The following is a 14383-nucleotide window of genomic DNA, read 5'->3' on the forward strand; positions in this document are numbered from 1 at the left end:
TACTAGCTAGTTTCAATTTACACACTCCTACACTTCTTCTTCTCTAGTACGTAGTAGCATACATACCAATGCTGTGTTAGGATATGATGACAAACAAAACTCTTACTCACGAGGCTCTCTCCAACAGAGCAGCATCACCAGGCATCGCCTTATTATGTATAACCTCGATCTCGTCTCCTTCAAGGACCGGCTTGGAGTCAGCAGCTTGTTGTTATTCCCTTGCCTTTGCAAATCCTTGTTGTTTGACCCCATCAACCTTCACACTCTCCTTTTCTGCCCATCCAGACTATATAACCTTTATAGTTGGTTCAGAGTAGTAAAACGTCTCTGAGTCATTTTTGAGATGAATGTGAAACAAGAGTCTGATGCAAAGACTTCAAATGAGCTTTGATTGGTTTTATGCTTTCAGGGCATTTTTTTTTTTTTGTCGTCCTGCATATTACTACCCTATTAGGATCAGTCTCTTCAACCAACCGTCCAGAGTCGTAACTGTCTTCTGCCACAACAAAAAAAAAAAAACAACCGTTACTTTTAACTCATTTCTCCTAAATTGTCAGTTTCAGCTTACACTTGTCCCTTGATTCCATTTTCTCTTCCATTTTTCTTTTGTACACTTCTTCTAGTCAAACCCCTGATTTTAGGCATGCTTTGGAACCTGAATCATAATACCATAACTCATAAATAAAATTGGCCCTCATTTTCTTGATATCACTTTGAAACCGCTAATTAATTAGTCATTAAAGGTCTTGAATAATGGTTGAAGAATGATTTTTCTAAACTGAGGAGGTTGAATCTGACTAGGAATTTAACGTTTCATACAAATCCATAGCTCATGAATCTCGTGGCTGACTTTGATCAATGAAACTCCTGCTTAATTACTTATTTTAATGTGGTTAATATTATTATACTATATGAAAAAAGCAAGATACGATCTTGTGTTAAGACGTAAACGGATCTACATTTATACATCACAATATCAAAAATTTCAAAAAAAATGTATTATTAAAGAATACTTTTAGAACTTTATAGGGTATATCGCCCTATAGAAGTTACAAGAATATAATAGGTGGTCAACGTGTAAACCACAAAAGCTAATAATGTTCACTCGACCGGGTTAGATTCTAGCCTTGCAACTATTTTAGGTATTGTTGTATCAAGACCATCAGACGATGACACGATGTTGTTGTTAGAAAAAGATTTAGCAAGTAGGCAAGTAAGTAACCATGCATGTTACCCACAAACTTTTGTTATTTTACCAAGGATAGTAACATAAGGAACGGATGGTTTACTTTACCAAGTTTTATATTATAAAAAAAAAAAAACCTTAAATTCTTAATTGAACGTCGGTCAACAAACATTATATCTAACATAATTCATGAAAGAAAAGAGTATCAAACTGTCTACGATAGAGAATCAGGTAGCCACTCACAAAACTGTCAGACTATATGGACCATATATATAGCTTGAATATATGTATTAGTTCTCCAAAGGCTACCAATAAAACTTAGAATATGATTGGTTATTAACAACAGAAAAATGGTAGCAATAGTGGCACGCCAAATAGAAAAGAGGATGTGACCAACTCTTGGCAAGTTGGTATCCAATTACACAACCTAACCCGTTCTAACATAAAGCAAAGATTCCAACTTTGTCAAGTCGTTCCAATTCCAAAGGTGGAGGAGTCTCTTTTCTTAATTCCATTAATCAAAAAGAAGTTTATATTTTATTCAACGTCTCACCCAACGATCCAATTATTTATAATGTCTAATATAGTGTGGGATCCTTAGTAAGAGACACAACGCCTCCCAAGGTGGAGGAGTTTATTATTCACAACACTTCATCAATTTTGCGTTTATCCCAGCGTCCCTTCTATCATTTCTTTTTATTATGGAGTATCATGCAAAATTTGATTAATTATTGATCTTTGGAGGTTGGACCACCCCCTCATTTTTTTCTTTAATAGAGAAAACAAAATGAATTTTTTATCCATAAACTTTTCGTAATTTTAAGACCAATCATTGAAAATATTTATGATAGATTCACAAAATGTAAATCTTTGTTTTGTAGAAGCAACGTGGTATCTAAACTTGAATATATAGTGAAACGAGAGCAATCTTATTTCTTTTTTTGGTGAGAGATCAAGAAACCTTTAGATATTAATTCCTTTGCGCTATAGATGACATGATGAATGATAACCTAAGAACTTAGATAGATTCAATATCCTTGCAGAATGCAGAGTTATATACTCCCTTTGTATCACAATAGATGATGTTTTAGGATTTTTACATGAATTAAGAAAAACATTTAATATTTAGCAATAAATGTATTATTTATTTATAATAAGATATTTTATAATTATTAACCAATAATATTTTATCAAATTTTTAAATTCTAATTTAATGATTCTTGAAATTTACAATTTCTTAACATTAATTGATAAAATATATATAAAATCATTTTTTTATACAAAAAAATATTAAAAAATCATCCTTTACGATACAGACGAAGAATTAATTTTCCTCTTGATGAGAGTACCTAAAATTGGTCTTTCTATTGAGTTGAGGTGAGATAAACTTATAACTACGAGAGGCAATTGTTTAATGCTAATTAGATGGATCATTCTAGACCTGCAAATAAGACACATGTATGTAGTTTGGAGTTGAAACATATTTTAAAATAAAATATATAGTTTATAAATAAATATTAGTGGAACTGTTAGTGGGTAGTAGTTGGATTTGGGTAAGATTACTTTATGATGATTTTCATATTCAGCCTTGAAGATCTTCTTCTCATTCATTGACGGATTGGATCCTCCAAGAACAGAGAGACCAATTAGCTTACTCTATTGTGCCATTCGCCAAAATCCCCACCCTATCTTTTGCTTCAACCACTTACAATTTTACAAGACTATTTACTTAAAGGTGGAAATTAAGAATATTCTCAACATATCTTTTTTTTTTTTTGGTTAAAAATATTCTCAACGTATAACTTGACTATTTGTTTTGTTTGATGAATTGGATACACATATACAAGTATATATAAAAGACACTTTTAAAAAGGATCGAGTCTTTGTTTTATACATTCGTTTACAGTAAAAACGGTCCTAGATGCACTTGTAGCATTCAAAAAAACTATTGAACATATTGTAGTGATACAGTACAAGTATTAGAATGTTGAATAGCGAAACTTTGTTGTACTCAAAAGTGGTGTATTTATGAAGAAAGAATATAACTATAAACGCTATAAATGATTGGGGAGGTTTGTTTGTAAGCCTTTAAATGATTCTTTCTACGCGCGCATGTGAAAGATCTAAAAGGCTACTCAATAATATCGTAATCATAAGTACTTCTTTAAATGTATTTGATTGCAATATAATGTTCGATATTTTCATTAACGTTATATACGTACGATATGTATTTTCAACCGATTAATCTCTCTTTTCACATTTACCGATTCTCATAGCGGTGTACAAAAACTATAGAAATGCAAGAATTTGAAGCTTAGAAAAAAGGTTTAATGTAACAATAGCCATCCCTATATATATAACACATATTTTGTAATACGAAGACTAGCTAGTAGTCTAGTACTGTAGATGGAGTTGAGAAACTTTAATGTAACAATAATCATCCCTAGCTATATAACACATATAAATGAAAAAGCGGACAGTTAAGTTCATTTCTACTTGGATAATGAAACAGGTAGGAAGAGAAAACCTGCCGGGGTTGTGTAATCTTAATTAGGTCCAGTAGATAAACCTGCACTTTTGAATAGAGTGTGACTAGGTGAGAGAGCTAAGAGTTTGAACATCCTATATATGTATTTTTCGTCTCTTTAATTAAGAATAGGAGGGGACCATAATTAAAAATGTAAAAGATTCGGAGAATAATACCATTAGAAAGTTGGGCATGATTAGTAAATAGTGAGTGTTACCCAAAACATGGCACTATCTAAGCATTTGTTTCAGCTTCTATATTACAGTTTTTTAAAAAAAAGATTGGAAGATTATGGTTTGTAATGACCCAATTCCAATTATAATTTCTGGTCTATGACTCATCTTCCTCTATAAATTCATGTTAGTCAAATAGAGTTGGCTAACTAAACCTTTATTTTAAGCAAATGATTCCGTTTTTATCCTGTTTTGGTGCTAATCAAAAACCAAATTTTATACACACTCATAAGTTTTTTTTTTTTACTCGTTAATGACGAATGACACAACATAATTAAATGTTGTCTCCCTTTCTCGGCATCTCTCCTGCGTTGTTTCTCAAAGACGTAGCACTATAAATAATATAGTCTTACCCTCTTAAGACACAACACCCAAACACTCAAAACTCAACCATAACAGAAAAAAAAAAAGAGAAAAGAAAAAAAAGGATGATAGAGACGGTTAAACACCTGATCAGCTCCAGTGGCCCCAGCGGATTCGGATCAAGATCAACCGCCGATCATGTCACAGCTAATTCTGATCTCGGATCTCTAACTGCCATCATCACTGGTGAGTTTACCTAGCTACCACTTCTTTCTTTTTCCGAATCAGAAAACGATCGAGTTTCTCAATCTCTATGGTTCTTCTACAAAGGGGCGACGTCGGGGATAGGAGCGGAGACGGCGCGTGTTCTGGCAAAGCGTGGCGCTAGGCTAGTGCTTCCTTCTCGGAGTATCAAAACCGCCGAGGAAACGAAGGCTCGCATACTCTCGGAGTTTCCGGAGTCGGAGATCATCGTGATGCATCTCGATCTCAGCTCCCTCGCCTCTGTTCGTCGGTTCGTAGCCGACTTTGAATCTCTCCAACTCCCACTCAACATCCTCATGTAACTAACTACTTTATTAAACTATCTCCATATGTATATATATGATGATCAATCATTAATTGTTGTTTTCTTTTTTGTCTAACCTAGTTTTCTCTTAAAATTTGGTCAGCAACAATGCCGGGAAATACGCGCATAAGCACGCCATCTCTGAGGACGGTGTGGAGATGACCTTCGCCACTAATTATCTCGGTAGTTACTACTCATTTCTCTCCATATTTATATTTTATATATTATATTAATCATTCATTTTGTATTGGGTGGTGATTGATGTAGTAATTAACTAATTAATCAATTGTGGTTTTGGTATCAGGCCATTTTCTGCTGACGAAACTGTTGTTGAAGAAGATGATTGAAACGGCGTCACTCACCGGCGTTCAAGGCCGTATCGTCAACGTCACGTCCGTCATCCATAGCTGGTTTTCCGGTGATATGTTGCATTATCTCGCCGATATTTCCCGGAGCTACAGGTATATATGACTTTATATTTCTAATCATTCAGTTCCAATCAAACAATAATAATTACTCTCATCATTTCATTTTGTACGAATGATTTATTATTTTATTGTGATTATTTGTTTAATCATCAAATACAAATATAAAGGTGATGCGACGACAAAAATAAACGCCGTCGTCCTCGTCTTTTTTTTCTTTATTATTATTGTAATAATATTATTAGAGAGAATATACAGTAGTAGTACTTAATTAAGGGCTGTGTTTAGTATAGTTTGAAACCGCTTTAACTTGCGTCGTATTTTCATTATAGGAATTACGACGCGACTCGAGCTTACGCTCTCTCCAAGCTAGCCAACGTTCTCCACACGCTTGAGCTATCCCGTCTTCTCCATGTACGATTGCATTTTACATATTAACCCTATTTTTTTTGTTCGTTCTCATCTTTATATTTTTCTTCTTTAAACCAAATAATTTATTGTACTATATAAATCATTTTTTTTCGCAGAAAATGGATGCTAATGTGACAGCCAATTGTGTCCATCCTGGTATCGTGAGAACCCGTCTCACAAGAGACCGAGATGGCTTCGTCTCTGATTTAGTGTTTTTCTTGACCTCCAAGCTTTTGAAGTCTGTTCCTCAGGCAGCAGCTACGACATGTTACGTGGCAACAAGTCCGAGATTGAAGAACGTGTGTGGCAAGTACTTCTCAGACTGCAACGAGGCTCGGACATCTAAATCCGGATCATGCAATCTTAAAGCTCAAAGACTCTGGACTGCTTCTGAGTTGTTGATTTCTCAAGCTTCCACTCCCAACGTTTCTCAAACCTTTTAACCAATTACAACCATCGTTTTCCTATTTATGTGTACTAAATCTCCAAGTCCTATATATATATAGTAATACCTTATAATATACTAGGTGAGTGTGTGTGTGTGTGTAGTAGCCAGTAGGTGTGTATATATATGTATGTGGTTGTGATATGTCCCGACATGTAAAAAAAAATATTAGTTGTAGGGTTTTGTAATCCTAGCTAGCTTAGCTAGGTTCTTGTTATGTAATCTATACATCAGTCAAAACACCATGAGAGGATGTTTCATGATCTTGGTACTATATTATACAATTTGTTCCAGTGCACGACCTATGTATATAAATCAATGAATTATCTGCAGCGAAGTTGATTTGTCCCACAAGGATGTCACTCCATAACTCGAGTACATCAATTGAATTTTCTTTTCATTTTAACAATTTAAATAAAAATAAAAAAAAATTGACCCCCCTAAATTTTTTTCCTACGTCTGCCACTGATTTGTTCATCTCACTAGATGAATGAGAAAGAATGAAATCGTATCCAAAAGCCAAACCAGTACTAGGGCCCTTTGTTTGTTTGCTCATAGCCCTACTCGAGTCCATGTATAGTAAGTGGGCATAATAAAGGGCCTTTTAGGCCCAAGAAATAATAAATCGGTGGCCCACAAAGCTAAGCCCTAGACAGAGGCTAAAACCTCGGAGGCAACTTGCTGCAATTCAGATCAGAGCTCCGGCGAAGATGGCAGCGAATGTCCCGAAAGTCTTCACTGTGGAAACCCTAAGGTCTGCAGCGAAGCAGTCTCTCCGCCTACTCGTCGTCCCCGTCCGTCTCCGGCGGGCAATCAAGAAATATCTCCGCGAGGAAGATGATCCGCACATTAGGAAGAAGGTTCGGCAGCTGTCGGAATCATTCCAAGAGATAAAGGACACGAATCTGCAGTTACCTGAAAGCACGGCGAAGAGTCTAGCTGATTGTATGAACTCGGTGGAGACGAAGCGGTGGAAGATACAGACCGTTTATGGAGATAGTGGTCTGCAGTACAGGGACGGTGAGACTGCTGCTTACATTGCTTCTCGTATGCCCGCTGTTTTCTCCGTCTGCTACAGAGTACTCATTGAGGTTACTACCTTCCTCATGTTTCTTGTTTTTGGTTTAGCTAGCCTAAATGTGTGAGACTTGTGTAGAGGAAACAAGTGAGCTTGAGATTGTAACCCCTTCTGATCATATAGTGACCTGTTTTTTTTTATATATCTTCTTAAATAGATTCGTCGAAGAATACCGGATTTTAGGCCTACAAGAGTGCTGGATTTTGGTGCTGGCACTGGTTCAGGTTTCTGGTGAGGAGATAGATGCTTCCCTATTTACTTCTGATACTTTTATTTCGTTCTTGACTCGTTTTAACATCTTGTAGGGCGGTTCAAGAGGTTTGGCCAAAGTCTGCGGAGAGAGTAAACATAGTTGAACCATCTCAGTCAATGCAGCGTGCAGGACGTAACTTGATTCAGGGTAATTCACTTTGATACCGTCTTACAGAGCTTTTTGTACAATAGTAACTTGCATTGTTTGGGTTCTGATCTTACCATTATTGTGTATATGAAAGGCCTCAAGGATTTGCCTCTCATCCATGGGTATACTAGCCTGCTAGCGCTTAGTAAAGAGATCAACAAACAGTGTAAAGAGATCAACGAAAAGTCCCAGAGGAAACATGATCTTGTCATTGCTGTGGGTTATTTCTTTTATTCAGTCGCTTCAGCTGTCATTCTTCTTTACAAGTTTGTTTTAAAAAACTGAGTAAATTTCCTTATGTTTTCCTGTGGGTGGTGGTTAAGTCCTATGTGTTAGGGGAGATACCATCTCTCAAAGACAGGATTACTGTGGTTCGCCAGCTCTGGGACCTTACAGATGATCTCTTGGTATGGTTTTTGAGTTTATTCATCCTTCATTCTCCAAAATAACGTTGTTTATACTAGAACATGTACTTCGTGTGCTCTTGCATTTTTATTTGTTACTAACTCTTCTCCTAAATTTTGGTTGAACAGGTTTTGGTTGAACCAGGAACGCCACACGGTGCTAATATTATATCTCAGATGCGGTCACATATACTGTGGATGGAGAAGAGGGTAATTTCATTTGCATACACATTTATTCATTACTCGTATAATGAGCTGTCTCTGTTGTCAAAAGTTAATTTATCCCTCTTCTGCTTATTTTCAATGTATTCATTTTGTCTTAGAAACTACGTAAACTGGAAAATAAAATGAAGAAAGCTGGAGCTGAGAAGGCAGTGCTCGATCTCAAATCTGGTGCGCATATTGTTGCTCCAGTAAGTGTCAATATCCCTCCTGAGAAACTATTCTCCAGTTGTCAAACGCTAAGTCAAGAACTTGATGTTACAGTTTTTATGAAAACGGTTACATGAATGTATTGTAACACAAAAGGAGGGGGTTGCAAATGCAGTGCCCTCATGATGGAAAGTGCCCGCTTGAAAACACTGGAAATTACTGCCATTTTGTTCAGCGGTTGCAGAGAACTTCATCTCAGCGTTCCTACAAGGTTTTCCATATTTTTGCTTAATCTTGTCTTCAGCAAATATTTAGATTTTAATCAGCTCTATGTTTGCAGATGACTCCAAATCTTTACATTTACCTTTGCAGCGTACAAAAGGTGTTCCCCTACGCGGGTTCGAGGATGAGAAGTTTTCTTTTGTAGTTTTCAGGAGAGGTCAGCGCCCACGGTTGGTACTTTTTGTCATGTTTGAATGAACTATCATCAGGGACCTTTAGAGGAATGTTGTTAAGAATAGAGTTTTTTTGGTTATGACCTCTATTTAGGGAGTTGTGGCCTCTTGATGGTATGAAGTTGGAGACATTAAAGGAGAGACGCGCAAATAAGAAACCTGAGGATCTAGAGATTGACTATGGTAAGTGTTTGGCTAACCTATGAAAACCATGCGCACATCTAGCTTTTGACTCTTCTAAGTTTTATGCCCATTCGATATTGTGTGCAGAGGACTTTATCAAATCACAGGTGGTTGAAGTGCCTTACATTGATCCAAGAGCATATGACTCTGATACCATGGATGAGGAGGAAGAACAAGAAGACGGTGAAGGTACTGATGAGGATGTGGAAGACACAATTGAAGAGGAACACCAAGAGGAAGAGGAGAGTGAGAGAGCGAGTGTGGGAGGCGGATGGGGGAGAATCATTTTCCCTCCATTCCGCAAAGGGAAACAAGTGACGTTGGATATGTGTGTGCCAACCAAAGAGGACGGTTCAGAGGGAGCATTTGAAAGGAGAGTGATAACAAAAAGCAAGAACCCGGACCTTCATTTGCAAGCCAAGAAATCCTTTTGGGGAGACTTATGGCCTCTCACGACTCAACAAGAAAGTGGGAAAGAGAAGCAAGTAGATGCTGAGTGGTGTCGCCCAGATCAAGACCAGAAATGGGGAGCCTGGCCTTAGCTATAGCCTTAGCGTAAGTGTTAAGGATTCATCATCATCCATATACAATTCTGAGTTGGGCAAGTGGTAAAATAGTTTTCCATGGAGAGACACTGGAGATCTGTAGTTACAATTATAATGATTTTGGAAAACTGTAATAACACTTTCTGGCCTAGGGCACAACAACACATAATCACACCGGCCTTCTAATTGCCAATAACATCTTCTGTTGTGTAATGTGTATACATATTATACTTCTACGTAACAACAAATAAAAGAATCCTATCTAAATTAACATTTGCGTCTTTTAGACCCGAATTGGCAAACCATAGTTGTTAAATACTCTGATTCTTCCATCCCAGGTGGCTGTCACAAACACAAGCCCCCACAGGTGAGGTTGCCATGCCCTCCTCAGAAGCTTCAGCTTCCCTCTGTTGCTCATTGCAGCATCTTCCAGCTTCTCTTCAGGCCACGTTGTTGACCCTTTCATCGGAGAGAAACAGTCCACTTTCGGTAGCTTCCTGTCCAAATCTATGATACACTCGGACAGTTCATCCCTGTGTCCTTGTCTGAGCCAAGGTATAGCCACAGACACATTGTGTGAGAGAAAGCCCTCGTAAGACCGAGTCCTTTTTGTCCCTGAAGAAGGCTTCTTGCTGGGTAATTGAGAGTAGTTCCAGACATGTATGCATGAATCCTCTGATGTTGAGACGATATGTTTCCCGTCTGAAATGAATGAAGCAGATGTTGTGCGAAGGCTAGAAGCTGCAAGCACAAAGGAAAGTTACGATCTTAAAATCTTAAACAGAACAAATACAATCAATTCATCTGCACTTATGAATAGATCCTGACCTTTAAGCTTGCAGATAACATCCTCTCCGCATAAGATACGAATCTGTGAATCAGCAGAAGTAACCATCACTTTTTCCGAGTCACTGGGAAGAAACTGAAGACCAGTTATCCTTTTGCTTGCAACCTTCTTCTTCCCATGTATGTTGATCTTTTTGTCCATTTCCAGCTGATTATCTGAAACGCACAACATGAACAATATATAGTACACTCATTTTGGTATCAACATTGAACAATTTGTCATTAACAAGTGATCTCCACATCTAATTGTAAGATGATAACGTACCGAATATATGGTAAAAGCGACAGTTCCCTGTCATGGAACCTATTACTGCACCCTGCAAAACTCTGTAGTAAGCAACTTGATCATATGAAAATTTTAAGGAAACTAAAGTCTTTCAAAGTATACCTTTGCATCTGGACGGTAGCAAACAGCAGTTACAATGTCTCTTATATCTGTGTAGTCAACAACCCGACTACGAGACACATCCCATATCCGAACTTTGCCATCAATCGATCCACTTATGAAGTAATTGTCATCCACAGGGTTGAATGCCACACAAGTCACTGTGCAAGAAAGAGAGAGTGAATACACGGGCAATTAAAAAACAAAAAAAAAGAATGAATATACAATACGAAGAAGCTTACCAAAATTGTTATGAGTGAATGTGCTGAGACATTCATCAGAACCTACTCTCCACAAACGAACAGTCTCGTCCACAGAAGATGACAGGAGATACTGCAACAAAGAGTAGTAAACGTAAGAGGATGTGCACAAACAAAGACTACATATATAAATGTAAGGAAAGAGTTTCAAAAAATATATATATGTACCCCTTTGTCCGACCAGGAAAGATCTAAGATCTCCCCTATATGACCTCTGAACTCATACAGAGGCGTCTCCGATATAGTGAAGACAGTAGGAGGTAACACAACGCAAGTTGAGTCCGATGACTTCCTCAAAAAACTTGTTGTTGTCTTCTTTTCAGTTATGTCGTTATTGATCTTCAAGGGCTCAATTTGAGAGTGTTGGTTCATGGCAAAGTAAACACCGGAATCAGCCTCAGCTACTTGATACTTGTTGTCTGTTCTATCTTTCTCGGATACACTCCAAACTCGGACAACACAGTCTTCACCAGCGCTTGCAATGTATTTCCCATCAGGAGAGAACTTCATGGCTAAGATGGAACCATCATGCGCCGAGAAATCTTGGTCAACAGAGAGAGATGAGAGCTCCTTGAACTGCTTTTTGTGTGTATGCACTCGCGCAACCTGATGCAACGGTGATCTAACCGATTCACAGTCCAAAGACTCAAAAACATGAGTCAAAACACCAAGCTTCTTTAACCAAGACTTAGCGCCTCTCTTGAGCAAATCATCTGTTCGGGTGTCATGAAAATCGCCAAAGCTACCAGATTTACTAGAGCTGGATTCACTCAGCAACCCTCGGGGGATACTAGAACTACTGGAAACATTCCTGGCCAACGAGGTGTGATCATCTGTATCCTGAGATGATGAGGAAACAGAGGAGGATATGTCGAACAGGGAGGAGGAAGCAGTAGATTCATTCCTGACCAACAAATCCACCACGTGTGTCACAACTTCATTCAAATCAGGCTGGGGTGGTGGTTGAAGGTCATCATCATCTTGGGAGTCGTCGTCGTCTGGTGAAGTCTTGTTAAAACTAAAGCCCATAGATTGGAGAAACTTACGGCGTCGGTTGGAAACACTATCGGGAGTAGTGGTGGTCCAGAGATGAAAAGCAGAGGAGTCTTGTTCTTCGTCTTGAATGGCATCAAAGAAGCGACCATCGTCTTCTACTTGTGCGTCACCACGTGTAGAAGAACCCATCAAGCACGCTCGCTCTGTTCCGTAACAACCAAGGAAGAAAATAAGAAAGAAAGAGTTCAACTTTGGCAACCAAAGGAAAAAGAAAGCAAGTATGAAGCGTTCCGTTCGTGCTAGTCAAATCATACATACTGTGCCACAGAGAGAGAGAGAGACTCGTGATTGCTACACTTAAAACAAGAAAGAAGACAAATTTTGAAAATTCCTATTAAAACAAAAAATAAAAAATAAAGGTTAACAGGGGAATGCAGAGTCAAAGCCAAAGACCAAGATCACACACCCAACCAAATTATTTTTTTAGAGAGGAAATTTCGCAATAAAAATGGAAAAAAAAAAAAAAAAAAAAAAGATAGAATAAATAAAAAGAGATTTGCTTCAAAGACATATATATATATATTAATGAATACAAAGGAAACAATTCAATCAAAATACATTGAATTGGTGAGGGAGGAGGGTTTAGGATTACCTGTCTCACCAAAAACCCACACCAATAATTAGTTGAATCGAGTCAGCGATCTTTCTTTTACAATCGAAAATTTAGTTAAGTTTGTATCGCAGAAGAAGAAGAAGAAGGAAGCAAGGGGCAGCAGAGAGAGAGAGAGAGGGAAAAGGGATATAAAAAAACCGAACGAACCAAAAAGGAAGGGAAGGGGTATGAATGAAATTATTAAAATATATATATCTGTCGGTTCAGATTCGCGCTCTTTGGTTTGGTCTCTCTACAGAGAGAGAGAGAGAGAGAGAGAGAGAGAGACGGAACAGAAGAGAGCTCTCTGCAGTCTTTTGAGAGAGAGATTGCATTTTTATTAGCAAGATTAACGCTACTTAGCCAATTTAAAAATTGGGTGATTTTTCCACGAAGAAGGAAACATTTTAATAAAAGTAAGGGTCGTTTTCTTCTCTCTCTTTTTTTTTTTTTTTTGATTTTTCCATTTTCTTTTTTTTTCTTTTTTTTTTTTTAAATAAAAAATAAATTGTCAACCACCACTTAACACTACTGACTGACTTCAATATTTTTGCACTCTCTTTTTTCTTCTTCTTCTTCATTTTTTTGTTTTTTTTTTACTTCAAAGTTTTGTTTCCTAAATTCCTCAGATAGACCATGAATGTGTGCTACAGATCCTAATTCGAACAACTGTTTTTCAATCTTCAACTTCAATATTAGATTATCCTATCTGTATCCACTCTTCTTACTACAAAGTTACAAGGATCTTTTAGTTACAGTATATCGGTGCACCTATTTTCCTACTACAAATTAAATCATTATCCTTTTTATTAGCTTTTAATGATATTAATTAGCGCCTTTGTACTGTATGTACAAATTAATGTAATGGTAATGGTAATGGGTAATGTAGTAGACTCGTCTTTACATATTTCAATATCTTTATTCAAGTCAATATACATGTATAAATGTTTTCTCCGTGAACCTTATTATATTAAGTATATTATAAATAAAATCATTTCGCACACGTAAGGTAACGTGTTTTTCTAATTGTATTTTGTTGACAATAGTTCTCTTCCATGAAAAGAAAATATAACTATTCCAAGGCCTACCACTCACTCCCCCAACTAATAAATTAATTCATAAATAAAACTTCCCACCGCGAAAGTATTGTTGAATTAGTTGAAAAATACATCATAGACTAATCTCGTAGAGGGAAATAAATATGGAAATGGAGAGAAATACAAACAAAACTGTTATTAGAAAAAGAGAATAAAAACAAAATGAAATTGGTGTGGAGTCGTAGAAAAGTCGCACGTTCAGCCCTCGTGGCCGAGACCGTGTTGGTGTGTGGTTGTGGGGGTTCCTACTTCCTACCTCACCCTCCCACACATACATAATAGTATAATACGATGTTAGGGTCTTTGGGAGACAAGTGCCCCGCAGGCCGCAGAGCTTTTCCTATAAGGAGCTAAATAATTATTGGGCTTTCTAAATTCCAAAAAAAAAATCATTCGTCGTCAAAACTCTTAAATGGGCTCTCATGTAGACTCTAATATTTTTTCGGGGATGATTATTTATACCATCTGAAAGCATTCTAACTTCGAACTACTATGCAAAATGATATGTTTCTACATTGTAACCACCAAAAAAGAGTTTAAGATAAGATAAGAGTCGCATGACCACGTGTTATGATAGAACTTGGAAGAATTAAGTAACCTAAACTAATATGG

The 14383-nt window shown here is 37.2% G+C and overlaps 4 protein-coding genes across 12 annotated transcripts; 2 read left to right on the top strand and 2 right to left on the bottom strand.

Annotated features, from left to right (window-relative positions):
* Nucleotides 1-102: 102 nt before the first annotated feature.
* Nucleotides 103-252, bottom strand: LOC147926142 (small polypeptide DEVIL 12-like). Its single transcript, XM_087490018.1, has one exon. It carries the CDS (start codon nt 250-252, stop codon nt 103-105), a length of 150 nt encoding a protein of 49 aa, XP_087346144.1.
* Nucleotides 253-4093: 3841 nt separating this feature from the next.
* LOC104773949 (short-chain dehydrogenase TIC 32 A, chloroplastic) lies at nt 4094-6396 on the top strand. The gene is made up of 6 exons (XM_010498620.3): nt 4094-4495; nt 4580-4811; nt 4921-5000; nt 5122-5278; nt 5575-5656; nt 5770-6396. Exons 1-6 carry the CDS (start codon nt 4375-4377, stop codon nt 6094-6096), a joined length of 999 nt encoding a protein of 332 aa, XP_010496922.1. The 5' UTR covers nt 4094-4374; the 3' UTR covers nt 6097-6396.
* Nucleotides 6397-6758: 362 nt separating this feature from the next.
* LOC104753131 (rsm22-cox11 tandem fusion protein 2, mitochondrial-like) lies at nt 6759-9806 on the top strand. Of its 8 annotated transcripts, none has more exons than XR_015583577.1 (11): nt 6759-7189; nt 7334-7407; nt 7482-7576; nt 7671-7792; nt 7900-7983; nt 8110-8190; nt 8304-8393; nt 8467-8623; nt 8693-8804; nt 8902-8990; nt 9078-9806. XR_015583577.1 is itself a non-coding variant. In XM_010475426.3 (11 exons), the coding sequence occupies exons 1-11, from the start codon at nt 6809-6811 to the stop codon at nt 9530-9532; spliced, it is 1647 nt and encodes a 548-aa protein (XP_010473728.2). In that variant the 5' UTR covers nt 6759-6808; the 3' UTR covers nt 9533-9806. The 8 variants fall into 8 exon arrangements, 2 of the variants coding, with proteins under 2 accessions (XP_010473728.2, XP_010473729.2); XR_015583576.1 differs by having other exon boundaries at nt 8725-8804; XR_015583578.1 differs by having other exon boundaries at nt 8725-8791.
* Nucleotides 9634-13055, bottom strand: LOC104753130 (uncharacterized). 2 transcript variants are annotated; one of them, XM_010475425.3, is made up of 7 exons: nt 12675-13055; nt 11195-12225; nt 11009-11099; nt 10770-10927; nt 10647-10698; nt 10364-10537; nt 9634-10276 (listed from the first exon to the last, which is right to left on the bottom strand). In XM_010475425.3, the coding sequence occupies exons 2-7, from the start codon at nt 12209-12211 to the stop codon at nt 9819-9821; spliced, it is 1950 nt and encodes a 649-aa protein (XP_010473727.2). In that variant the 5' UTR covers nt 12212-12225; nt 12675-13055; the 3' UTR covers nt 9634-9818. The 2 variants fall into 2 exon arrangements, with proteins under 2 accessions (XP_010473727.2, XP_087346145.1); XM_087490019.1 differs by lacking the exon at nt 12675-13055 and having other exon boundaries at nt 11195-12556.
* Nucleotides 13056-14383: the final 1328 nt, after the last annotated feature.

The sequence above is a fragment of the Camelina sativa genome, chromosome 16 (genome assembly GCF_030686135.1).
Source record: "Camelina sativa cultivar CO46 ecotype springtype chromosome 16, ASM3068613v1".
Taxonomy (NCBI): domain Eukaryota; kingdom Viridiplantae; phylum Streptophyta; class Magnoliopsida; order Brassicales; family Brassicaceae; genus Camelina; species Camelina sativa.

Excerpts from the sequence above, each read along its gene's own strand:
- LOC104753131 (XM_010475426.3), top strand. The coding sequence starts at position 6,809 with ATGGCAGCGAATGTCCCGAAAGTCTTCACTGTGGAAACCCTAAGGTCT. Across the intron at positions 7,577-7,670 it reads AGGACGTAACTTGATTCAGG|GCCTCAAGGATTTGCCTCTC; the intron begins GTAATTCACTTT and ends TGTATATGAAAG. Across the intron at positions 8,805-8,901 it reads AGGAGAGGTCAGCGCCCACG|GGAGTTGTGGCCTCTTGATG; the intron begins GTTGGTACTTTT and ends ACCTCTATTTAG.
- LOC147926142 (XM_087490018.1), bottom strand. The coding sequence starts at position 252 with ATGGGGTCAAACAACAAGGATTTGCAAAGGCAAGGGAATAACAACAAG.
- LOC104753130 (XM_010475425.3), bottom strand. The coding sequence starts at position 12,211 with ATGGGTTCTTCTACACGTGGTGACGCACAAGTAGAAGACGATGGTCGC. Across the intron at positions 11,100-11,194 it reads TTTCCTGGTCGGACAAAGGG|TATCTCCTGTCATCTTCTGT; the intron begins GTACATATATAT and ends TCTTTGTTGCAG. Across the intron at positions 10,699-10,769 it reads GCTACCGTCCAGATGCAAAG|GGTGCAGTAATAGGTTCCAT; the intron begins GTATACTTTGAA and ends AGAGTTTTGCAG.
- LOC104773949 (XM_010498620.3), top strand. The coding sequence starts at position 4,375 with ATGATAGAGACGGTTAAACACCTGATCAGCTCCAGTGGCCCCAGCGGA. Across the intron at positions 5,001-5,121 it reads CTTCGCCACTAATTATCTCG|GCCATTTTCTGCTGACGAAA; the intron begins GTAGTTACTACT and ends TTTTGGTATCAG. Across the intron at positions 5,657-5,769 it reads AGCTATCCCGTCTTCTCCAT|AAAATGGATGCTAATGTGAC; the intron begins GTACGATTGCAT and ends TTTTTTTCGCAG.